At 39.1% G+C, this 27532-nt stretch overlaps 1 protein-coding gene across 2 annotated transcripts in view; it reads left to right on the top strand.

The window, feature by feature from the left end:
• The window catches only part of L3MBTL4 (L3MBTL histone methyl-lysine binding protein 4), a 436533-nt gene that overhangs the window by 190343 nt on the left and 218658 nt on the right, over window positions 1-27532 (top strand). For both annotated transcript variants that reach the window (XM_075993669.1, XM_075993668.1), the window contains 2 exons: window positions 9443-9528; window positions 11161-11271. In XM_075993669.1, the coding sequence (XP_075849784.1) occupies window positions 9443-9528; window positions 11161-11271 (197 nt within the window). The remainder of the gene's footprint in view (window positions 1-9442; window positions 9529-11160; window positions 11272-27532) is intronic.

The raw sequence follows: 27532 nt of genomic DNA, 5'->3' as shown, positions 1-27532 counted from the left end.
GGTAGCAAGGTCATTCTTCTATGAGTGGGCTTCCCCAAGTCTAGGATCCCCAAGTCTGTAACTTCCTTGTTTCACTCTGTTTAGAGATTAAAACCTCCAGCCTTATACTTTAATGCGGGAGGGGTAGTTGCCTAGTTTATGTGAGGCAAGGTAGATGACCTGGAGGGGCCCACAGTTTCTGTCGGGACTTTAAGACAATCTTCTGTTTTTAGCCCCACATTGCTGCCTTTAGAAGTATTTGGTACCTGCAATTCCCAAAACCCTACTGGATTCTATAACATATATTAGCTGCTTCTTACTGGTGTTCTCCTTTAAAGGAGTTATGTTTTAGCTTTTTCAATACTGTGAAGTCAGTTTTCATTCATTTGCTTCTTTTTCATATATACAGGAAGTTTTGTTGACACTTCTCATCTGCTTTAGGGTTGCTACCTCTTCTCATTGTGGCTTATGTTCTCATATTAGTTTTGTTTTTATAATATTTTTGCATAAATAACATTATATTTGTACCATTTTATAATTGCTGAGTTTTCCCACTTAGCTACCTTTGGTTTCTCCTTTGGCCAAGGTTAGTTACTCCCACGGAGGAAATAGCAGCTGATGCTAATCCTTCCATGTTCATCACCATGAGCTAACTAGTATACAAACCACTCTAAAATTTCAGTGCCCTTATTAGCATATTAAGAATTTCTTTCTTGCTCCTGCCATAGGACAATCATGGTTGACCAGGGTTAGTTCTGCTCCATACAGTTATTCTGGGAACAGGGCCCCTCTGATTCCTTGGTAATCTTTCCATTCAGCCTGAGAATGGGAAAATAAGTGATGGTTATGCATGGGAGGACTTTAGGGGCCAAACTTGAAAGTGACTTTAATAATATTGTTTCTACCCACGTGCATTGGCCAGAACTCAGGCACAGAACTCCATGTAATTGCATAAGAATCTGGACAATCAATTCAGCTGTCCGCTTAAGAGGAAAAGGAAAACAGTTTGAACCATTAACCATCTTATGCTATACATATTTTGCTAATTCTCATATAATTGCATATACATGCACACATACATGCTTGTATACCATGTTTGTGAACCTATATCCTTTTTTGTCATTATTTGTGCTATAAAAATTGGATGATATTAGCATTAGGAACATGTTTTTCTATTAATATTAGGAACATGTTTTTCTATATTTCTAATATTAGGCACATGTTTTTCATCAATTATGTCTCATGACAAATCCCTTGCAACTCTTTTGGGATAGTTCTAATTTTTTCATTATAATAACTGCATAATATTTCATGATGTGTTGTATCAAAATTAATTCAGCATTTTCCCTGTTAAATATTCATTTTAAAAAATGCCTTTTATGCCTATAATTCCAAAAGCTCTGGAGGCTAAGGTGGGAAGATTGCTTGAGGCTAGGAGTTCAAGGCTACGGTATACTATGATACTACCACTGCACTCTAGCCTGGGCAATAGAGCAAGACCTCTATAAATAAATACATAAATAGATAAATATATTTAAAATACCTTTATTGATATGTTATCATTTCTGAATTTAATTTTATTTTTTTGAGACAGTCTCACTCTGTTGCCCAGACTAGAGTGCAGCTGCATCATCATAGCTCACTATAACATCAAACTCCTGGGCCCAACCAATCCTCCTGCCTCAGCCCCCCAAGTAGCTGGGACTATAGGCACATGCCACCATGCCCAGCTATTTTTTATTTATTTTTAATTTTTTGTAGAGATGAGGGTCTTGTTCTGTTGCCCAGGCTAGTCTTGAACTCCTGGCCTCAAGTGATCCTCCAGCCTTGGTCTCCTAAAGTGCTGGGATTACAGGTGTGAGCCACTGTGCCCGACCCATTTCTGCATTTTTAAACTGGAAATCTAGCATTCAGACTTGCTGTGTTGAATAATAATTGATATTTGGGGAGGTAATGAAATGTATTTTATAGAAATAATAGCAGTTAGTTTCTCTAGATTCTCTAGAATCAACAGTTTGCTGGAGCTGCTTAGTAGATAATTACAAATGTTTGATGAAGACATAGCAATATCTAGTTTAGCAAATTAATATTTTTTTATCCAATAACTACTTTACTTCGTAATTTGCAAAACTAAAATTACAATAGCAGAGTTTATAGTATATATGAACCTTTTATCTATTTGCAATATTAACCATTAAATTTTTATAGTCACACAAAGGATTAGTATATTTTTAATGGTATTGTGCTAGTTCCTGTAGATGGATTCTAAAGGCATATGGAAGTTCAGGGAAAAATATAAATTATTATTAGTTAATTGAACAGATATTAATTGAGTACCTACTAAGTGTGAGGCACAGCTAGGAACTGAGGATATAACAAAGAAAAATAAAGACATAATATAGGACAGCTAAGTCAGTCATAGGATATCACTCTGGAATATTATGCAGCTAGTAAAACAGAAAAAACAGAAGCAAAAGAACCATGTTTTTTTTTTTTTTTGAGACAGAGTCTCGCTTTGTTGTCCAGGCTAGAGTGAGTGCCGTGGCCAGCCTAGCTCACAGCAACCTCAAACTCCTGGGCTCAAGTGATCCTTCTGCCTCAGCCTCCCGAGTAGCTGGGACTACAGGCATGCGCCACTATGCCCGGCTAATTTTTTATATATATATATATATCAGTTGGCCAATTAATTTCTTTCTATTTATAGTAGAGACGGGGTCTCGCTCTTGCTCAGGCTGGTTTTGAACTCCTGACCTTAAGCAATCCGCCCGCCTCGGCCTCCCAAGAGCTAGGATTACAGGCGTGAGCCACAGCGCCCGGCCTAGAACCATGTTTTTTTATTCTAAAACGTTAAGTATTGACAGAAAGTGAGACAGAGAATGAACTAATTACCCTGTCTTGAATGACTGCCATCTACAAAGCACTGGGCTAGATTAGGTATCGTGGGAGCTGTGATGTTTGAAGACAATTCTGCTGGGAGCTTATCCAGCACAGCACATATGGGTGGTTTTCTGGTGATGGCACTTGGCGTGGAAGAGAGTTTATTTCCTTACATCATCTATTCTAGATATACTACAGCTCAGCCATACTTTGAGCACAACAATCAATTACAAAATAAGCCCTTTGACATGTGCCTGAAGTGCTGATGTTCCGTACTGTAGTTCAGAGAATTCTCCCTATGCTTTAGGGTCTGATGACCACGTAACAAATCTGGCATCTTGTTATAAACATCAGGGAGTCTAAGTTATGTTCTTTTGCTAGAAAGGCTATTTTAACTTTAATTGTGATGAGCTGAACATGAGTCCAGGGCTTCTGTCTTCTAAGGTACCATAAATGTGAGGTAAATTTCAATATATTTTTTGAAAACAAAATAGGGTGAAGTCAAATTAGGCTTCATAGTGCTTGAGATACCTGGTTGTCTCTGTCTTGTGTTCTTTCCATCTGGTGCTGTACAGTACAGCACTGTCTAACACTGGACGATTAGTGCTCACTTGATGCTGTAGTCAGTTTCATAGAGAGCCCCTCTCTCTGTGCGGAACCTCTGGGGGAGTGGCAGCTCAGTCACGGGTAACTGTCCTCAGTCTCTCCCACTGGGAGATGTGGGCATTAGGATGATTTACTGCTCTGCCTTGTGCGGCACCTGAAACAGAAATAAATAAGTGGGGTCTGAGGGGCGTTCTTAGATGATCCAGGCTCTTAAAACGATGGCAAAAGCCAGTTGGGACTTAGCTGGTACTAGCCTCAGCATCCTCAACTCTGTCCATGCTTTCTTTCTCTCGGACTCGGCTCTGCAGCCTACAGTTCACTCAGTAAACCTCAAAGCAGCTCTTCAGACGTTTTGATTTCTACAAATTACAAGTTAGGAGTCATGGGCTCTGACTTTGACTTCACTGTTAGTTGTTTTGCCTTGGATAAGCTGTTTAAAATGACAGGTCTCACTTCTCTCATCAGAAGAATTGAAGAGTTAGATGAAGTGTCCATCTAGCTTCTGTGTTTATGATCAATATTCTGTCTATTGTGATAGAAACTTCTCCTCAGTAAGACTCCTAGCAGATTCATTTTTAGTGCTTATTTTAAGGACACTATTGGTAATTACTTTAAAAATTGTTTGTCATACACTTATGATTTTTGGTTCTTAAATTGGCCACCAGTATAACTGTGGTTGTTTCACTTCTCTAGGTCCCATGGGTCACTTAGATGAGGATGTCAAGGACTTAACGACTTGTGATATTTATCCATGATCCCAGTTCTTTAGAAAGAATGTTTCTCTAGCAAAGTTATTTTCTACTTCATCTATTATTCCTGGAGAAAAAATAATCAAGGATACTTCTGAAACCAGTATCACACTTAAGTTGGCATTTCTTATATGGAACAAAAAACTGAGGAGTCTAACATCTGTCTTGTACAGATGCCATGGATCAGATGGCTTTATCTGGGCACCATCCAGTTTTCGGTGCTGCTTGGAACATTGGCCAGTATCGCTACACTAACACTATCTTGTTCTAAATGGTGCCTCTGATAACACAACAACTTTATATCAGAGTTCCATTCAGAATTTTGAGACTAGGCTGATAGTCATTTTGGCTAATATCTCTATTATTCTTGGCTACTACAATATTAAATGTAAACTTTTAGGAAATACATTTCATTCATTCAACAAATATTCACCAAATAATTACTGAGTGCCAACCATATGTTGTGAGGAAACTGCAGTGAAGTGAACAGACGCATTCCTATCATAAGGCAGCTATGTTCTAATGGAGTAAGAGAAATAAGAAATATGTAAAATATACAATATGTTAAGTGGTGATCAGTACTATGGAGGAAAAAAGGCAGGTAATGGGATGAAGAGTGGCATGTATATTTGAGGGAGGGGTTCATGTTATCTGGGGAGTTCCGGGGAGGTCTTGGTGAGTTGTGACATTTGAGCAATGACTTAAAGGAGAAGAAATGGCGAGTACGGAGGACGTCTGAGGAGAGCTTTCCAGGTTAAGGGACAGCAAGTGCGAGAACTTGAGAAGGGAGGAGGTCTGCCGTGTTCTACTTACCGCAGGGTGAACCGGCAACGAGCTCGGGGCATTAGGAAGGCCAAGCTGTGTAGGGGCACGTAGGTTGCTGTAAGGACTTGGCCTGAATGACATAGGAAGCTGCGGGAATGACATGACGTAGAAAGATTTTTAACTTATTTTGACCCTTGAGTTTTTCCTTTTTTGCTTCCCTCCTGCATTTGTACTCTCCAGAGGGACTTTTTCTTGACTCTGAATCCTTTCTACACCACACCCGGGAAATGACCTCCATAGACCCCAGCTTCTGCCTCTTCACGTGGGGCTTCTCTGTGGCCTCTCTCGAGGCCGCCCTCACCCTGCCACGCCGCAGGCGGCCCTCCTGCCGCTTCGGAAGTGGCAGCTGCTAGGAAAGCCCTCCCTCCGGAGGGCTCCACATCTCGCCCCTCCTTTCGCTGCCCTTTACATTCCTTTTAATTATTCCCCATCATTAATTGAAGATATTTGTCAGCTGGACCTCCTTTCCACCGGAAGCATTTCCGGCACCCTGTGGCAATGCAGTGCAGAGCGGTAGATGCCCCAGCTCCGTAGTCTTGGTCCCAACCTCTGTGACACCTTTCTCTTAGTTTGGTCCGGCCAGTCATGCCCACAGCCATAGCTTAGACCTCGTGCATTTTTCTTCAGGGATTGTCCATGCCTGAAGTGTTAAACTCTGAAGAGCGTGGAGTGAGGTGCGACGTGTAAGAATACATTTAAGCGGTGTATAGCCGGGTCTCCAGTCTTGCTGTCTCCCGCCGCCCTCGCACCCTCGCAGGGCCACACGCCGGCCTCTAGGGGGAGCCCACACTCCCGCCGGCGCGGTGCCCGAAGGACAGGCCGCCTGGGATCCGGCGCTCAGCGCCAGCGGGACACAGTGACTAGTTCTATGCGCCCTGGAGTCACAGGCCTTTGTTCAAATCCCATTCTTCTACTTTCTTACTGTGTAACACTGAGCAGGCTGCTCAAGCGCTCACCTGTCGAATGAGGGTGAGGAGACGTGCCCCACAGGGTACACATGAGGAATAAGTGAATGAATGTAAATGGCATACTTACTACAGTGCTTCCTGGTTAAAGTTTGATTTTCTTTGAGAGAAGTGAAGAGGTTAAAGGCTATTCTTGTTCTCTGGGGTGGTCTCTTCTAGGTCCCTCTTGTTGCAAGTAGGAATTTAAACTTTTGTAAAGCTTCTGTGCTGTGGTATTGCCCTACAGTTGTGTGAGTGGACCTGGTCACCGCCCCCTTTCCCACAGCCCTGCTCTGGTTCCCCAAGGCCCAGCAGGACACGGGCCTGGGACCAGAGGAGGAAACTGGGAGTAGGTGTCTTCTGCGAGTCTCCCTATGCCATGAGACATCCTTCTCTTCCTTGGGTTCATTGAGCAGGGAATATGCAGGTAATACATGTTTTCCTTTTTTGGTATAATGTGTACATAGCTCATTTCTGGAGAGTGATACAGAAACAGTTGTTGCTTATGAACCATTTAAAACAGTCACAGCCCGTTATTTTCACTTGTTTGTTACAAAAAGGGGAAGAAGGATAGTGTCTCTCATAGCAGCATGCCAGGTTTTTTTTACAAGGCTGGAACAGGACTAGTTGCTGCGCACAACTAGATGTGCTAACCTCACATCTAGTCTTCATCCCTCTACACTCTGGTTTCTTTTCCCTCCATCCCACCAAATCTTCTGGTCTGGTGCCTGGGTGAGGAGGCCCCGATACTGAAAGGGCCAGGCATGGACATAGTTCAAAAGCCATGCAGAAATGTGAAGATCCAAAATATAAGAGCAATAGGTTTGGATATTTTTTAAAAATATGAGCTATAAAAGTCAATTCAGAGCTGGGTATGGTGGTACATGCCTGTAGTACCAGTTGATTGGGAGGCTGAGGCAGGAGTATTGCTTGAGCCCAGAAGTTTGAGGCCAGCCTGGGCAGCATGGTGAGACTTCATCTCTACAAAAAGTAGTGAAAAAAAAAATGAGGGGAGCATGGGTGGTGTTCCCCTGTAGTACCAGCCACTTGGGAGGTTGAGGTAGGATCGCATGAGCCCAGGAGTGTGAAGATGCGGTAAGCTATGATCACACCACTGCACTCTAGCCTGGGCAACAGAGGGAGACCCTGTCTCAAAAAAGTAAAAAAAGAAAAAGAAAAGGACAGAAAGCAAAGGAAACCTGAAGAGAGCTTTGACAAAATTCAGCATAAAACATGTTTACAAAATTTAGATACAACAAACTAATGATGAAAGCAAACATAAATGATTTTGAAAATCCATTTAGAATGTATTTAAAATAGATGCACCTAGAACAAAATAATATAAATATAAAAATTGTGGGCAAAATTTAATCAGGAAAACAGAAAATAACAAGGTGGTAATATAAATTTTAGTAAAAAGAATTTGAGGCAAAATATAATAAATGTGTCCAAAAGGGAAATTTTCTCTATATTAAATAAGAAATATAATTCATAGTGAACATTATGTGTGCTGGATAATGTAACATCAAAATATGGAGCAATGTACTTCATGATCTAGCAGTTTTACTCCTGGATGCATTTCAATAGCAGTGTTTACTTCTAGCCACTGAAAAGAATGTACTAGAGTATAGCGGCACTTTCTATGATAGCCCCCAATGACCACCATCAATAGAATGGATAAATAAATAAATTGTGAAATACTCACACAATAGAATATTATACAACAATGAAAATGAATGTTCTGCACACAACAGACTACATAATCCTCACAGAATGCTGAGCAGAAGACGTTCACCACAATGAGCGCATGCCTGGTAGTTTCCATTTATACAAAGGGAAAAACAGAAGAGGAAAAACCAATCTCTGCAGTTAGAGACCAGAGTGGGGATTTATCTTTGCGTGAGGGCAGAGGTGTAGCGACTAGAAGGGAGCCAAGAGCCCCATGGAGAAGAGGGTCCTGGGAATCTAGAAACGTCCTGGTTTTGAATTGTGCCAGCTTTGTGAAAAATTTTCGGACTGTCTGCTTGATTTGTGTACTTTCCTTTAAATATATTTTAGTAAAAAAATTTTTAAATGAAGGAAAAATTGTTAGAAATACAGGAGACTTGCACAGAAAATAGTTAGAGATTTTATCATACTGCTTTAGGTTTTCTGTTTAAATAAAAAACAAATTTTTGAGTAATACAGCTAGATTATATTAATGCATATTTATACTATATCCTAAAACATACATATACTCTTTTAAAACATTTTTGTTAATTCTATTTTATATCAAAGAGAAATCCTCACATCCTAAAAGCAGGAATTGTATACAACATGTGACAAATGTATACAATGTGTAATACAACATATTTGTTTAATATTTTAAACAAATATGAACATTAATCACTTGGAGTATCTCAAATAAATATTTGGCCAATGATTAAACCAAGACAGTAATCACAGTTATAATTGTAATTGTTTTTTAGAAAGTAAAAGGGAGAAAAATACATATTTTGTAAAAGTTTGTCCAGTTGTCTAAACCTGTATTTAGTGGCCAGTTCATAGTCTTAAATGCTTTTATTATTTTTAAAAAGTGAAAATCTGTTATGTTTACAATTCAGTTTGACAAAACAAGTATAAAATAGACCTAAGGAAGTAGGAGGGAGGATGCAATAATAGTTAAAGCAGCAAACAAAATAATTAGAAAAGAAGAAAAAAGAAAACAATGGACCTGACAAACAGATCTTAAATACTTCACTTCTTGAAAGGATAAAGAAGACAACATAATATAGATAGACCTTTAGCAAGTGTAATTAGCAATAAAAGAAAAATATAAAGAGAAACAAGAAACCCAACTAGAAGGAAATTTTTAAATAGAGTGCTTTATACTATTTTATACTAATATGTATTTTTAGATTGCAATGACAAATAGCAATTTTTGAAATTATAATTACAAGGATTTAATAAAATATTAAGTTACAAGAATTTAATAATTCTCATTATTAAATTATTATTAAATTTATCTCACTATTAAAAACTCCCTAATAGAATTATTGGAGAAATTGGAAGGATTCTCAGGATATTTTTTTCCAATTCATAGTTTGAGGTCAGATAGTTAATCATGAGTTTTTTCAGACTTCCCAAAGAGCCTTCTGATGGAGCTTGGAAGTCAGAGACCTGTTTATCACTTGGCTCTGCCATGTGCTGGCATTGCCATTTGACCTGGACTGACCTGCTTAACCTCGTTGAGTGAATGAATGACCCAGTGAATAAATCCTTGCATGCCAGAATGCCTTAGGCTTCTCAGAGATTATAAGACTGAAGTGAATTAATATATATGAAGTTCTTAGCATGGGATCTATTAAATAGTGGGCATTCAATTAATAGTGGGCATTATTATCAAATATTTTGCATAATAGTATATGGAAATCAGACTATGAGTAATCTTTTCATATTTATATCTTTTTTTTTTTTTTTAAGGTTATCCTGATCCAGAAAACTTTTCCTGGAGAGAATATCTGGAAGCTACTCAAACTAATGCAGTTCCTGCCAAAGTTTTTAAAATGGTAAGTTCTATATAGGTACTCCCTCTCACCTTTAAACAATGTCCGTGTTGAGTCATGCCTTCATTTGACAGTTTTAAATTCTATTGGTTTTTTTCTTTCTAAATTCAAGTAGTATTTGCATAACCAATTTCCTTTGCTTGTAGTTAAAAATACAAAGTAGGTGACTCATTTGGGGTTGTACCTATATACAAATGTCGATGATGATTTCCTTCTTTGCAAAACACAGTAGCTGCACATCAGAGGTGCTGTTGAAATCATCTCACCAACTGCTGATGACTGAATCCTTGCATTTCTGGGTCTATTAGTCTGCTGAGTGAGAACTCTGAACTTTCACAGTGTCACTTTCTCAGGGACTATTTGAATGTCAATAATGCTATAGTAAAGTAGTCTTTGTGTGTGTGTAGTTTTATCCATCTTGAGGGAACCTTTCTTTTAGCATTAGAATAGTAATTTTTAAAGTTCAAATTTGCACTTATATACTTGTTCCAGGGTTGAACTAAGTATAATTTCTAAAAGGAAGTGCATAGATAGTCTAGTTAGAGGGATTTATGTTCTAAACCAGTGGTTTTCAAACTCTGTTTGTTTTCAGTTCTCATGTGCTACAGGCTTCCTGGCTTATCTTTAATCAGAATTTAAATATTGGGCTTCTACATTTGATTTAGTTTATTGAAAGTTTTCTAGGAATCAAAAGGGGTTTGAAACAAAGTGCTGTTTCATTTTTTTAAAAAAAATGATTGTAATGGACTAGATTTGGAAGAAAATGTATAACGCATAGAATAAAACGAGGAAAGTAGAAGTGCTGGGGCACCAGGAAGTGTTTTAATAATTGCGGACATTCAATAAGCAAAAATGTCTAGATACCAGCAGTCTCTCTTTTTCCCTTGCTTTCTTCCAAAACTTTTTGATAGTTAAATTTCCTTGGTTTCAATAATTTGCTAAGTCTCAGTGTCTTTTCTTAGTCCAGTTTCTTTATGACTGCCTGTGAATCTGTCGTTATAGATTCTCTATTTCTAGCATTTTAAGACTTAAAAGACACCTTAACATGGATCAACCCTCTTGGATTACAGATGAAGTGACAAAAACATAAATTATGGCTTTAAATTATATCATAGTGTGATTTTAAAACAGTTTAACAGTTAAAATTATGCAGCTTTAATCTAAGCATATTTTAAAATTTAGATTTATACATAATCATATTTATCCTTTCTAATTATTTATTAAGTAATTTTGCCTTCTAGGCCATACACTTTGAAGCTGGCCAGTGACAATAGTCAATAATTTCTTAATTTGTAAGGTTCAATTCAGAAAAAAAGAAAAAAGCCTAATCTAATATCTAAACCATATTAAGATCCTCTTTGAGCCTTGGCATGATCATTAACAGGATTATGATTTAATATGTCTCAGTCATTTTAGCTATCTTTAAAATGACCAAAAAATTCTTTCTCTTCTCACAGGCTTTTGTGAAACTGGACAAAATAATATGGATAAGTCCTATGTGTTTTTAAAACTAAGTTCTAGATGTATTGATGATCTACATGTTAAAACTACAACAATAGTATTTTAGAAAAAAAATTTAGTAGAATATCAGAATTATTGAATTTTGCATGATTTGTTGTACTTCTAATATTACAGAGGTTGCCTCATGGTTTTCTGCCAAATATGAAACTTGAAGTTGTGGATAAACGAAATCCCAGGTTAATTCGTGTTGCTACAATTACAGATGTTGATGACCAAAGAGTAAAGGTACATGTTTTAAATTATTATGTTATTATGTTTTAGTATTTTCCCCCCACATTTCTTCTATTACCCCCACCCTCCTATTCTCTGTACCTTCCTCAATTTTTAATTCATTTGCACAGTAGCTTTTCTGGGGGGAAAAAATTCTAGATCTGACCTTGAAGATAGATTGACCTTGGCCAAGATGGTACTAAGAATAATAGGATCCCAAAGACAGGCTGGCAGAAAGTGTAACTCACACACGAGGCTGGCTAGAGAGCCTCTGATTTGTTTGGTACAGTGGAAGATTAAAACTCTGACTGGCTTAATTTCTAGTCTCATGTCTTTGGGTAAAATATTTTCAGTTTATATGTATATGAAGTTGGAAAATCTATAGATTAGATCTAACTGACTTTGAGAGGGATTCTAATACATCTCTGTTTGGATTTGTTGTTTCAAATTTTACTGTCAGTTTTTTTTAAGCTTTTTTGTTGGCATTATCAGATTTTTCTTGAAATTGTTGTCATTAAACACCTTACCAAGAACAATTAAATCTTTGTTTCCTAATTTTCTTTGTCAAATAGAAAAATATTAAGAACCCTTTAGTCACTGTAGCTAAAATAAAATGTTAGGTTATAAATTAAAGATTTTTATTAATGGTTAGATTTCTGTACTGTCCTTGTTGATGACATCTGGTTTATTAAAAGCATACACATCTTCATAATGAAGTTTTCCTAAGATGTAAGCCTTTTTCCCTCAGACAGAGAGCTGAAGGCATCTGTGGAATTCATTAAACCTTCTATAGCATATGACAGTTCAAAAATTATTTTCTACTCAACTACAGTTGTTTTCATAACAATCAAAAGATTGAGGTTATCTTATTTTAATAAGCACTATTTTAAAGGATGTGTTTAAGTTTGATATATAGTTTATTATAATTTAAAAGAAATCTTATTTTCTATATTCCTAATTTGAAAATAGTATCTAATTCAATTTATAGAGAATGATCAGTACTTAAATTTTAGTAACATTTGGAGGTGAGTGTCTGGCTTGGCTGTAGATTATCAAGTATGCCTACTGGCAATGTCCTCCATTCTTCTGACAGATGAGAGCAATTCATGTGTTAAACACTGTTCTGGAATAACATATTATAAGCCTTTTCTTCCATATACCTATCAGTGTTTTATTTTAAACATATTGCTTTAATTCTTATTTATTTGTAGCATTTTATTGTTTACTCTTATGGCACTTACTATGGAAATGACTTTTATCTATCATAATTATTTCATAAATTCAGTGATATTTTGTTATTGACTTTCATTTTAAAATTATTGCATTTCTAGGAAAAGCTCAATCTTAATAGCATATCAAATTCTACTTAGCATCTTAACTGAAAGACTATTTTTTTATTATTCATGAGATATGTACTCTAGAATCCAGTTGACCATTTGTTGCCAGTTTATTATGTGAACGTATTGGATTAGCCTATTACTTTAAAATATTATTTGAAAAAACTTTAGCTCCCAAAGTGTATTTATTGTATTTCTTATTTATCATCTCAGCATTGATCTTTTAAAATCTCCAGGCATTTAGCTGATCTGTTTTTGTAGTGGTAATTGCTTTGTCCTTTACTAGAGGAAAAAGTTGAAAAGTATCTGGTATCTCTGGAAGAATTAGAACCATCGTAGTTGTCTCTGTGGTTGTGGGCAGAATGGAAATCCCTTTAGGATTTTAGGGCTGCGTTAAGATGTGTTTATGCAAGTGTCACTCTCTACCCTGTGAAATGATGTTTTATAAAATGTGAAACAAATTTTTTCAACATACCATTAGGTCTACCAGAATATATCAGATTTGCAGTGGACATAAATGTCTTAGGTCTCATGTCGTGCTTCAGGTCTACATATAGCTTCTGACCTCTCAAGTGGTGGCCTTCAGCACACAGTTTCTGGATGGTCCTGCCATGCACCCTCCACTGTGCACCCTCCTCCAATCAGTCTCAGAGTTGGGTAAATATTGTCTTGCCCCAGGACATAGAGGAGGAAAGACTGCCTGTGGGCTGGTGTTTTTCTGAGTATAGAGGAGTCAGAAGTAATAGCTTAAAATTCCATTCATCAGTGTTGCGAAGGGAAAAAAGGCATTAGAAATGAACATCAGGCTTTTTCTCTTAAAGTCTTATGTAAGGGGTAGACAAAGCTACCTTTGGCAAGTGAGAAAGCATTTGAAACTTTTCTGATTTCCTTTCGCCCAGCACATTCCTCTATTATTCAATTAATGTGTTGATCACATTATTCGTTAAATTTCTCTTTTAAAGTCAATGTCCTTCAAAGATGATTTTTATACCTGGCGTGTAATTGATGCTTAATATACTAGTGAATGAATGAAAGAGTGAGTGAAGGAGTGAATGGCACTGAATGTACTTTGGCATTCTGACTGTTATTTGAATATGTATAAACTGTTTGGGTCAAAAAGCACTCTTCCCTCATTCTTAATTTCTTTGCTGATTACTCTTCCATTGGAATCTAATTCAACATAATGCACTTGAAAGTGCCCTAGGATAAGACTGATCTGGGTTCAAATTATAGCTCTCACTTATCTAACTGTGTTACTAACGTGGTGAAGTTACTCAACTTATTCAAACTTTCCTCCTCTGTCAAGTGATGGGGTTAATAATACCTACCTCATAGGCTTGTTGTGAAAATTCAGTGAGGTAATGTATATAAAATGTATAGGCACTCTCTATAGAACCTTCAGTGGTAGCTGTTGCTATTAGTTGGTTTGAATACCCTGGGTGTATTTATTTTCCATGTTAATGAAGGGGCCTCATGGAAATAAATATCAGTAGCTGGACAAGGAACAAGTGTACACTCCTTGGTAAAAAAAGCAGGGAAATCCCCTGGGGAATGTTAACATGAGCACATGTAAGTATGCTGAACACCTGTGTTTGACTGTACGAGCAGAGTTAGTCTGTTTTAATAAAAAGAATTACATTTGTAATGATGATGACAGTAATCATGGCACTTCATCTTTGTCAGACACTGTTCTAAGGGCTTTAAATGCATTAATGTATCCTCACTACAACCGTGTGACAGAAGGTACTATTATTATACCCATTCTACAGATGAGGAAACTGAAGCCCAGAGAGGTTAAGTAATTGATCAAAGGTCACAAACTGTCTAGCTATATAGGAAAACAGGATTTTTGACCCCGATTTCAAGCATAAATTTTCAACTCTAGAGCTTATAATATTCCTACTCCTTTTACTTCTGTATTCTAATTTTCATCCTAACTAACATACTTCATTGATGTGTAGGATGGGGAGTAGAGACCACCCGTGACTCCACTCCACATTGTCACTTGTGCCCAAGCCCACATTGCATGTCCTGCCTGAGGTGTGTGTGTGGTACCAGCAGTCCCTACCAGAGCTCAGCAGATCCACTAAAGACTGACTTCATTCCTTTCAGCCACTCCCCAAATATGTTGCTGCCCTTATGTGCTTCATTAGTTCTGTTTTTATTACATCTTTTTTGAGGTATAATTTACATATCATAAAATTCAATGGTTTTGAGTATGTTCACAAAGTTGTGCTACTGTCACCACTAAGTTTAGAACATTTTCATCACCCCAAAAAGCAGCCTGGTACTCCTTAACAGTGGTTCCTCATTCTACCCTCCCTCCCCACAACCAATCCCCTGACAGTCACTATTCTACTTTCCACCTCTGTGGATTTGCCTATTCTGGGCATTTCATATAAACTAATCCTGTAATATGTGAACTTTTGTGATTGGCTTCTTTCATTAGTTTTTTGGGTTTTTTTTGTTTTTTGTTTTTGAGACAGAGTCTCGATCTGTCACCCTGGCCAGAGTGCAATGGTGTCATTATAGCTCACTATAACCGTAAACTCCTGGGCTCAAGCGATCTGCCTTGGCCTCCCAAGTAGCTGGGCTGTAGGTGCGTGCCATGATGCCTGGCTAATTTTTCTATTTTTAGTAGAGACAGGGTCACACTCTTGCTTGAGCTGATCTCTAACTCCTGAACTCAAACCATCTTCCTGCCCCAGACTGCCAGAGTGCTAGGATTACAGGTGTGAGCCACCACGCCGAGCTAGCTTCTTTCATTTAGCAATAATGTTTTCATGGTTCATCCATAGTGTAACAAATATCAGCACTTCATTCCTCTTTATTTCTGAATAATATTCCATTGTATGGGTGCACCACATTTTTTTTATCCATTCATCAGTTGATGGGCATTTGGGTTGTTTCCACTTTTTGGCCATTTTGAATAATGCTGCTATGAACATTCATGTATGTTTTTGTGTAGACATATGTATTCATTTCTTCTGGGTATGTACCTAGGAGTGGAATTGCTGAGTCAGTGGTAACTCTATGTTTAACATTTTGCAGAACCACCAAAACGTTTTCTGAAGTGGCTGCACTATTTTTACTTTCCCAGTAGCAGTGTAGGAGGGTTCCAATTTCTTTATATATTCACTAATACTTGTTATTGTATGTTTTTTTTATTTTGTTTCATTTTTGTTTTTGTTTTAGCTTTTCTAGTGGACCTCATATACTTTAGATCCAAAGAATCATTTATTATTTATATGTGCCCACTAATAATATCCTGGCCAAAAGAAGTAGGATGAATTAACACTTGCTTAGTAGTGATTGCAGTTATAGGAGTCGTAACGATAGTGGCTGTAGGGTGTAAGTATCAAAAGTAATAGAAACAGTAATAGTAGAGTAGGAAGACACCGTTATTGAATGTACACTTTATTCTGGGCACTCAGCTAATAAGTATGTTGTGTATCACATCTTTGTCTTCACGACAACTCTTTTAGGTAGGTGTTATTTCTGCTGTATAGCTGGCATGGAGAACTTAAGTAATTTGATCAGGGTTTCAAGGTGTTAGATGTTTCTAATCCAAAGATAGTACTCTATATTTTAGCAATTACCCTGTAGCTGTGATAAGCCATTGGAATTGGAGACCATAAATTGTCAATGTTGGGAGGGTGGGACAGTGGGCAGCCTGATTCAAGATACTCTACTCTCTTGTTCTCATAAATCCTCCTGTAATAGTCAGGCCAGATATTCTGATTATCATGCTGAAAATATTAATTTGGTCATGTGTGGTTCGTTGGTGAGTGAGCTGTGAAGTTTTTCTTGCTATGGCAGGGTTTTAAGATGCTAGGTTTATTAATTACCATGGTTGTTCTCTAATAAATATTTATGATGTACTCAGTGTATCTTGTTCAATTTATAGCTAGCTATTATGTTTAATAATTATTCTTTTCTTTGGCTTCACAGTATGCTCTGCTATATCTGAAAGCCCATTACTGTCACCTTATCAGGAAATCATCATTAAATTTCAATAGATGATGGATTCTTTTAGGAAGTTTATATTTTATTTGGGAAATAATATTCTGCAAATAAATGTAAAGGAAGGACTTAAAACAGAGTAATATTTGATAAATATTTGCCCTGTGGGAACTACAGCTAAGCTGTGAAATGAATTATAAATGAATTTCAAATAGATGCTTTAAGAAGTTCTACTAAATCATTAATAAATTGAGTCTCTTCAGCGAGTCTTTTCATATTTAATGCATTAACTGGATGTATTTGCGGCATTTCTAAATGAAATAAAAGCATGATGACCAAGAGAAATTGTCATGGTAAGTTGTGTACTTACATGACTAGAAACTATTTGGGATTTTAGGTCAGACCAATAAGTTCAAAAGCTTTTGTTTGAAAAAACCTGCAGGTGTATTAATGCAAAGCAAAAGTCCAAATGCAAGTCAGTGAGTGTCCACTGTAATTAAGGGCTGCCTATGCTTCCAGAAAGTTGCTTGACCCCTAAAAGTCCTTGTTTAATTGTCTGTCAAGAAGGGAGAAGAATCTGGAATATATCATCCCACTTGCCAAAATTTCTAACGGGGATGCATTTAGGAAAATGGTTTTGAATTATGAGGATAGAACAAGATACTAACATTAAAAATAGCTGTCCTTTGAGCTACACTTTTAATTAGTGGCCATTACAGTGTCATAGTGATTGACGGCTGTCTTCATTTGGGAAGGAGACTGGGACAGTTTTCCAAAGTATTATTACCAATTAATGAAAAAGTAATTTTTAGAGTAGGTGAAACTATAAATTAGTGTCAACCATGATTTCCAGAAAAGTTGAAGCAGGTAGAGTGCTTTACCAGAGAGACATACATTGGTGTACTTACAGGTAAAACAAACACCAACAGTGATAATATTAATGGTGCTAACTCCAACCCTTGCTGCAGTGTACTTGCTTTACATGTTCTTACTGTCTTAATCCTCCCAGTGTTCTGTAGATGTAGATACCGAAATAGGCACAGAGAATTTAAGTAACTTGCCCAAGGTCACACAGCTTGTAAGTGGTAGAGTGATCTCTTAGTCCAGGGGATGGCACTTTTTCTGTTAAGAGCCAGAGGGTAAATATTTCAGGCTTTCTGCGCCATGTGGTTTCTGCTACAATTGCTCAACTGTGCTGTTTATCCAAAAAGCAGCCATACACAATATGTAAATGAATGAATGACACTGAAGTTTGAATCCCACATAATTTTCACATGTTACAAAATAGTTTTCTTTTGACTTTTTTTTCCCAGTCATTTAAAAATGTAATCACCATTCTTAGCTTATGAGACACACAAAAACAGGTGATAATGGGTCCCTATTTGGCCTGTGGGCTCTGATCTACAAAGCCCCATCTTAAAAGATACGGTACTGATTAGACTATGAGATGAATTTATTTAGTTGTTACCTTTAGTATAAGTAGTTTTGTATCCTTGCCTTATCTTTTCCAATATTTGATTTTTGAACCAAACAATATCTCTATTTAATTTTCAATCTAGTTTTAGATAAATTTTAGATATTCAGTAAAAAGAAGTATTAATAGAAGAGATGATGGCTACTATGTAATCAACAACTTCTAGATTTAAAAGAAATATATTTTTTTTCTAGCATCTATTGCAATAAATTTATTTGGGTTTCAGTGTGAATGTAGCCAAGCCCCTGAAATGATATATAGTCTCTCACTAGATTTGTATTCTCCAAGAACTGTAAGTAAGGACTTACCTTTCACACTTTTATTAAAGTCAGTATATCCAGAACAGAAGCAGGTGCCCAGCAGAACAGCAGTGCAGTATTGCCCTGGTGATGAGTTGGGCAGCCCACCTGGGAGCTCCTGCCTCACCCCACTGCCATCTCACCAGCCTGATCTGTGAGATCTAATGAGATCCTGACATGTGATTATTTGGCTAGAGGCATCGGCTTAGTCATGAGCTAGCTAGAATAGAAATAGAATATTTCACAGTTTTCTATGCAGAGCACTGTCTGTGTAGAAACTTCTTAAATAAATGATGATGGTGATATAGCACTCACTAGTTGTTCTTAACTCTTCCTTTTTAGGGTTATGCATTTCTTTGAGTGTCTCAGAAATGTTACAGATTGCTTTGCTGCAAAATGCACATACATGTGTACACAGATACTGGGTTACATTTGTGTTTCAGGGGTTAATGGGCCTTTGAGGAAGGACCTTATTTTAAACCAACAATTCTTAAGTCAGTGAAACAGGCTCTCCATTCTCCATACTCTTGGCACTTCATTCAGAGCTCTCTGTTTGCTCAAAAGGTGTAAGACTCCTGACCTGCTGTGATAAGGAAGCCCGAGTTTCCCAGACCTTGAGTCAAAATATGCTGTGTGGACATACTGTGTTCCTTCAGAGCAAACACGTGAGTCTGCTGGATTTGTCTCGGCTCTGGAGGAGACTTACGCATTCTCTGCTGTTCTCCTGAACAGAAGGGTACTATTTCTGACCAGCTGCAGTTTTGACATTCCAAATGCCCTTACTAATACTGATACTTAGCTAATTATGCTGAACACCATCTCTTTTTCTCACATCCTGCTTTATAGGCACTCTATTTTTACTACTGGAAGAATATCTTTCAAAAATAAATAAGTGAATAATAGACTGACTGGGCAAGATGGTCGGCACATTCTTCCCCCCTTTTTCCAAAATCTATGTCATTTCTTGTGATGTAAGAAAGAGTGATGGACTCAGGGAAAGGAAATGCTTCTGTAAGAAGGGAATGAGTAGATTCTTATGGCAGATTCATTTATTTTCAAAATGCAGTTGTATTATTTTACTGTTGCTACTTTAACACATTACCACAAATTTAGTGGCTTAAAATAACTTAAAACATGTATTATGTTACATTTCTCTAGGTCAGAAATCTCACTGGGCAAAAATCAAGGTGTCAGTAAGGCTGGATCCTTTTGGAAGCTCTAGAAAGGAATCCATTTCCTTGCCTTTTCCAACTTCTACAGGCCCCTTTCTTCCTTGGCTAATGGCCCTTTTCCCATCTTCAAAACCGTTAGTATAGTGTCTTCAAGCCTCTGACTCCAACACTCCTGCCACCCTCTTGTAAGGACCTTTGTGATGTCTTTGGGCCCATGGATAATCCAGGATGATCTCCCACATCACAAGACCCTTAACTTAATCACAGAAAGTGATACATTCCCAGATTTCAGAGATGAGCATGTGGACATCTTTGGGAGCCCATTGTTCTGCCTACTGCAGCAGTTTTAGATGAAATTAAGACATTCATTGAAAGGAAGTGGAAGAGTTGAGGTCTACTGTGTAATCGGTAGCTTTTACTTACTGAGCACCTATAAGGGAGAAGAGGCTGTTTAGGAGGTGTGAGCCCTATGGACAAGGTGCATACTTGGAACCTGCCCTCACCATCTAGTTGGGGATAAAGGACAAGGTGACATTTTATTACAACAGTGCAAGACACAAACCCTCAAGTGCTGTAAAAGCCATTGCAAATGCAGCAGGTGTTGTGAGCAAAGATGCTGAGGGGGGCAGATGGCTTCTCAAGAAGAACAGTTTTTCTCCTCTTAGAAAAAGTATATAACATGCCTTGTTTTATTTGCATTTCCAAACACCAAATGCCTTTATTTACTATCATGTAGAGACAAAGGCGACTTCAGATTTAATCCATTTTAATGTGTGTACATGTGTGTATGTATGCATGCATGTAGGTATGGGTGCATATTTATATTTTTTTCCTCAAACCAAGCCCCTTGGGCAGGTGGGCTACACAGGGTCTTTATTTGGACTGTGAGCAGGGAAGTCCTGGGGAGTTGTGTGGCCATTGGAGCCATCAGGGCTCCGCTGTGGGAGAGAGGGCAGGGGGTCCCCAGCCTAAGCAGTTGCTACACAGTTTGTTCTTCTCCCACTTCTACTTCTCGGAGGCTTATCTCTGGCTGCTTCAGCCTCAGGACACCATCAGGAGCATGTGTGTCCTTGTTTCCTTGACCACAGCAGCACTAGGCTGCAGAAACAGTGGGACCAGGCCACATTCACAGGGACTGTCCTTCCCCATCCCTGAAGGGCCTGAAGATAGGAAAAGAAAGGATGTTAGACCCTGTAAGCACAGAGGATGGATTCATGTTTTAGGGTTGTTAGAGTAAACTGAGGGGCGAATCAAAAGTAAGCCCTGAAGACGGGGTCCAGGGGGTCGGCTGGGCAGGACGACAGCTCCGGCAAGCGGTGCTGGTGTGAGAGGCAGGCTGCACATACCCGAGATGTGCACAGCTGAAAATACATTGCCAAGGCGTAAGTCAGCTGTGTGTTGTCTCAGAACTGGATATAGCCAGGGTCAGCACGGTGAGGGTTTTCCAGAGACTTCCAGGTCAAGATCAGCATGTGCATCACCTGGGAGCTTGTTAGAAATATGTAATCCAGGGCCACATGCCAGGCCTCCTGCATCAGAATCTGTGTTTAACGAAATCTCACTTGCTCTGCACATGCACGGAAGTGTGAGACGCCTGTCCTTCAAGGCCAGCAAGGAGTTCCTGTTTGCTACCAGAGCAGCGTACACTGGCTGTCCTCTGCCCTGGTTTTTCATGCCTTTCTCCACATGGACTAAGGGGGGTCGTAAGTGTTTGCTGCCTTCCACCATGAGTCACACGTGAGTAGCCACTTCTGCCTCAGAAGTCAGCAGACTTCAACATCGGGTGGGTTCTCTGGGGAGCCCTCCCACCTACGACACTATTGCAAGAAAATGAAGTGTACTTGACTTTGGGAGCCAATTACTTCACAATTTGGAGTAAATGGCAAGTGAACTTGGAATGTACACTCCCTAATTTGGTTTCCAATGTGGGGCTTTCTGTGACAGGGCTGAGAGGCCAACTGGCAGTCTCTGGATTCTTAATGGAATAATGTGGAGGGGTCAGCTGTCCCGCCTTGATTAGTGCTTCCCTATCTGTCCTTTTTCGGGGGCAGTGAGTAGTAATTATCACCACAGGTTCTATGCAATTACATTTACCTGTTTTTTCTACCTTTTCATTTGTTTTGAGTCTTTCTGTTGGCGCTTTGCTCTTTGTAACCTCTAAATATTGTCATTGCCCAAGGCCTTGATCTTGGGCCTTTTTTTGCTTTTTTCTCTCTAAAGTATATTCCAGCCTGACTGCATATATAAACTGCTCAGTAGGTGTTAGAACTTTGTACAGCTCTGCTTAGTCCTCACTCCCTAAGTGAGCTCATCTGTTCCCTTGGTTTTCGGAACCTTACATTTGCCTATAACTTCAAATTTCTATCTACTGCCATGATCTCCTGCCAGAGCTCCAGTATATTTAACTGTTACTTGATATCTTTTATGTTTCATGTTAGTATGTCCTGGAGTGAACTCCTCAATGACACAAACCCAAACCCGTTTCTTCCTTAGACATCCTCAGTGAAATAAATGGCAGTCATATCAACCAAGTTGCTCAAACCAGAATCTGGAGAGTCATTCTTAAAATCTCCCCATCTTAGAGCTACCACCATATTCTATTGGTGCTAACTCCAGGAACATGTCCTAGTCTCCATAGCTCTCTCCATCTCCATGACGGCCACCCTAATGACAGCAGATGGCATCTCTTGTGTGGACCACCGCCACCTCCTAGCTGGTCTCGCTGCTCCTGCCCAAGACCCTGTCAATCCACACTGCACAAAGATGGCAAAGTGATCTTAATTGTATGGGCTGGATCACACGACTCCCTTGCCTACATCCTTCAGTGTGTTCTCATTGCATTTAGGTAAAAAAGAGTCAACTACTTAACATGCCCTACTAGATCTTGTCTGATTTGTCCCGATTTACTCCTCCAACCTGTCTTATTCCACACCTTATCACATTTAGAGAAGGCTGTAAAATTTGGAAAAAAATAGAATAATAACAGGATTTGGTCAGTGACTTTTGACCTAGTTTTAACGATTTTTCTTTTAAAATTATAGTTATACTTCACTCTCAACTATATGTGAGTGGGTCACATTCTCTTCTGCTTTTGAAATGTCAGGATCCCTACTTAGAAATTGGATACATTCAGCACCTACGTGGGCATTGACAACTGTTTTATGACCAACTTCTATAATTGGCAGCTGGTGAAGGTTTTCAAAACTTTGAATATAAGGTGCATCTTGATTTCAGAATCGCTGAACTATGGTATAGTGGTGAGATGAGGGGTGTGTATGATAGAATCAGAGAAATAGAAAAATTTATTTTTCATATTCTTTCAACAGAGTTACTAATTCATGGGAGTGGCTCCATTTTATATAAATGTCAATTTGCATTCCTCATTCCAAGTGGACTGTCCCTTCTGCTTTCAGTGCTCTCTATAGTCCCTCACTTCACTGGGAATATCATTTTTGCCCATTCTCACATAATTGCCTGTTTACAAATATCTCAGTGAGCCCAAATGTAATCCTGTGGCTGCAGAAAAGCAAAGAGCCATTCTGAGAGGTCTGACTTCAAGTTTATCTCCACAAATGTCAAGGGAACCCCAAGTCCATTCTTGGCATTCTACTCCATTTTCCTAATCAATCCACATTCTCATTCTCCACGAAGACTGTTTCATACACTCTCTCTCCTCACGGCATTCTCCTCATTCTTCTCTCATGACCTTGTTTCTCACTCACTTGGAAAACAGAAGAACTTAAAGTGAAACTGCTGATATTCCCATGGCCACATCTGCCTTTCTTCCCATGTAGAAGCACAAAAAATAAAATAATTACTCCTGCTGCTATCAAAAGCAATTCACTACCTTCCTATAGGAATTTAATTTTCATTATAGGTACTATGGTTATCTGACATTTGAATGCATATTTCTTTTATTTCTTTATGGTCTGTTTTGCCTCTAGAATGCAAGTTAGTGGGAGGAGCCCGTTTTCTCTCTTGATTAACCAAGGACTCTTGTTATCCCCAGGACCTGTGGAGCAGCACCTGGCCTTTTATGGGTGCTCAGTAAATATTTGCCAAATGAATGTTGGTTGTAAATAATAGTGTGCTGGTTAGGTTTTTTACGGGCAGTAATTACTATTTATTAAGAGTTATTTATTACTTATGCAAAACAAATGTGCATTAGCCCCTGGCATTAACTACTTGCCATTTACATATTCCTTCACAGAAGAAGAGTCATTTACAACACTACATAGAAAACTGGATAGAGTGCTGCTTCTGTACTACTAATATACCTTTAAGAAGCAACATGCTTACTTTAAGCATGGCTGAGAATTATGTAATATTTGAATAATTTAAATCATGCATAAGTTCATTGTATATGATGCTTTCTCCCTTGGAATACTGACACAGTGAATCATGACAGAGTTGTAGCAGTGTCAAAGAACCATAGCCCATTATGAGGCCATTATACTAATAACATATGACAAACAGTGGGACTGTGGGGTGGTAATGGATACATAATGGGTAATAAATGGCTGGAATTCTGAACAGTAATGGTTGCTAGTGATTTTCCAGCAATAATAACCTCATCTTAAAATAAATGTAACTTTAATGTCAAAAATTGCCGGTAGCATAAAGGATTCAGATTGCGTTTTGAGTGTGGCCTACTTCACTTGGCTTCAGCCATGCAGAGACCCAAGTTAGTCTCTGGCTCCCAGCCAGCTAGGAGAGAGTTCCTCCTACAGCTCATGCCCACAGTGACCACAGTGTATGTTCAGTGTATGGGCATGGTGTAGCTTAATTAACAGAAAGCCCTAGGACCCCAGATTGATAGATCCTTTGATATATAAAATATATTGTTATATCCTTTCTTTTGCTATGCTCCATACTGATTATTGCTCATTTGCATCTAAGATTCCTAGAAGAAAAAAACGATTTTTCACCACTGTGCTTTGCTGCTGCCTTCAGGAAGTTTGTAGCACTGGCCACTGTGAATATACCCTCCAGCCCCTTGTTCACCACCCTTTGCTGTCATTTAGCTTCCATTGGTGGTTCTGCTGGCAGGTCCCTCCTGTCAGGCGGGCTGTCCATTACTGTGCTGCTGGCTGGCATTCCTGCCTGTCCTGCCTGACCCCTTCCTGCAGGGCACTCTTGGGGCTCTTTAGCTGCCCTCGAGCGGCCCCCAGTATTGCAGTGAGAGCCCAGAGACCCATGTTTTGCTGTGGTCATTTGTTATAATTCATCTGTTAATGCTCATAAACCAATTTGGTGGTAAAAAAATGAATCCCTTCTGTTGAAGCCTATTTTAACGTCTTCATTTCAGATGCCTCCAAAAATCACATGTATTCAAGAATAAGGTCATAGAGGTCTCCCTCTGATCCCAAGACATCCCCTCACTGTCCTTCAGATTCCCTCCCCCCTCCGCTTAGGGCTATCGATGGTGTGGCTGCATCCCGCCCCAGATCCTGACCTTCTCGCCCATCTCGTGGCAGCAGGACTTAGAAGTGCTTTTTCAAGGCCATCTTGCCCACTTGTCCAGCTAGTAAATTCTACCCATAGTAAGTTTTGCTATTCCAGTGGGCTCTGTGTAGTAATCAAATCATCTAGGCCAGTGCTGTTCAATAGAACTTGTGCAGTGATGGAAATGTTCTCTGCCTGCCCTCTCCAGTGTGTTAGCCACTGCCACATGGGGTTATTGAGTACTTTAAATGTGGCTAGTGGAACTGAGGAGCTGAAATTTTCATAATTTGAATTGAAATAGCTGCCTATGGGCATGGATGTCATATTGGACAATGCAACTCTAGGGCATTTGGTGGCAAGTAGAAATGGTGGCCAGGACACGTCCTCCTTAAAAAGCCCCCCTGTAGGGCATGAGGGGACCAATAAGTATCCCTAGGAGGTTGATGCTGTATTGGATTTGGGATCATCTGTAGTTTATCCCTTTGTCTTCTCTGTCAGCTTGTGTCTTAAGGTCAGCTATCAGGCTGTCTCTTTAACATTGCTGGTAAATATCATAAGATTAAAAGGTTGAACAGATTTTACCACTTCTGAAAATAAAAAATATAATTTTAGATGAGTGAAGAGAAACTGATAAAACACTAGGCAAAATCAGTAATTACTCAGTGATTAATTCTCAAGCTTGAAAATTGTCTAAATATTTAAATTGACCTTTCAATTTCTACCCCAAAACATATTTTCAGTATTGTGAACACCATAATGTTATAATTAGACGCCACCTCATCAGACTAAGAGAATATATCTGAGATGCAGCAGTCTAATAACTGTTCCCAAGTACTGCATGAGACCAGCCTTATTGTCAATTTAAATTCCTTGTCAGACAGTGAATACACTGTCCGCTTTGACAATGCCAGGACATCTTTGTTTAATACTTCTTACAACACATGGTCATTTCTTTTCAATTCTGACTGATTTGTAGAATTTTAGAATTTTGGCTTTTTGGGGGATTAATTTTGATGAAGCTCCAAGCAATTGGGATGAAAGGGAGAAACACACCAACGAACAAGAAGAAAAGTGCACAGTGGAAACTAATGATTTAGACCCATGGTTGTTCTTTAAAAATATTTATTGTAAAGCCAGTAATCAGAGCACAGCACAAGACGCAGAAATAAGGCAAAAGACTTCATTAGACATGAAATCTCACTAAAGGTTAGAATAAGTGAAGTATGTTGAGAGTAATGCAGAAATTCTGGGTTTTGAGGTTGTGTTTTATCTTTCTCTGCTAAATACCAAAAATCTTATTACAATAGGGAATAAATCAGATTAGTATGTGGGGACATGAAACAGACAAATGGAGCTGAAACAACTGCTTTATTACTGTTGGGTGTGAGTGGCTGCAGCCTCAGGTGAGCTTTGGTGCAGGGATTATGTTCGAGTCGTGATTTTCACATTTTTATCGTGTAGATGTGTGGGCTACGAATATGATTTTTCATCAGCAATAAAAGATGTACCGTGACGAAAGCAATATTTTTGTTAACTAGCAAGATCACAGTGGCATCAAGGAAGAGAGAGCAGATAAAAGCAACAGGCTGACTTCAGAGGAACTGAAAGTGGTTGAGCAGAGGAGGGAGAGAAGGGCGTCCCCAGCCGGGGGCCTGTCTGACCCATGCTGGGTGACAGTCACCTCTCCACTGCGTGCCCACCAGCCTCAGAGTTTTACATTACTTCCTTCCAGTACTTCTGAGAGTAGCCGTGATAGCAAACGAGTTTATACTGCTTGAAATCTGAGTCTGGCCAGAGCCTAGAGTAAGTGGAAGTCGGGGTCCCCAGGACAAGATGGAAGACAGAGCAGGACAGCCTGCAGCTGCACAAGAGAAGGTCGCTCATGAAGGCCAGACTCAGCACAAGGCAAGGTAGCCACCTGGGACTAAGTTAACACGGTCAAGAACCGCCGAGGCATGAGGGCTCTCAGCACCACTGATAAATATCAAGAGCTGGTCTAGACCCAGTTTTCTAGTTTTCTCTGTAAGCTACTCAGGCTCTGCTTGGCCTTGCCTTTTGGGCAGAACTTCAGAGTTTGAAGGAATTTTGTAAGGAATATTTATCAAGGTTCTTCTGTTGCAAGCGAGAGAAATCCAGGGCGAATCTAGCATAAGTCAAAAAAAGGTCAGAGGGTTCCCTGAACAGGAGGACATGTGCAGCCAAATCCAGGGTCTCAGACAGCGTGGTCATGTCTTCCTCCGGCTTCCCCTCTCCCTTTCCCTCCAGATCTTTCTTTCTCTGTCTCCATCTCCCAGCTCTCCTTCTTAGTGTGGGTGTTTACCTTTCCTCTTGAAGATGGGCTTTTTTTATTTAGATGTGGAAAGGCCGCCCACAGTCCCATCCTCAGGAATCCCAGCACAGTGACCCTGCTGGTCATCCTCATCCCTACTGCTCTGGCAGAAGGATCATGAGGAGGATTCTTATGGGGTCCAGAGCCAGTCCCTGGACCCATCACTGTGGCCAGGATTCAGGGTATCCGAGTGGCCGGTGGTTTCCAGTGGTGGAGATTTAGAAGGGGGCTGAGTCCTGGCTGCTGTCGTAATAGAC

The sequence above is a fragment of the Microcebus murinus genome, chromosome 17, assembly GCF_040939455.1.
Source record: "Microcebus murinus isolate Inina chromosome 17, M.murinus_Inina_mat1.0, whole genome shotgun sequence".
Classification (NCBI taxonomy): Eukaryota; Metazoa; Chordata; class Mammalia; order Primates; family Cheirogaleidae; genus Microcebus; species Microcebus murinus.
The sequence above is the reverse complement of the archived record's forward strand: the minus strand, read 5'-3'. Positions and strand labels throughout refer to the sequence as shown.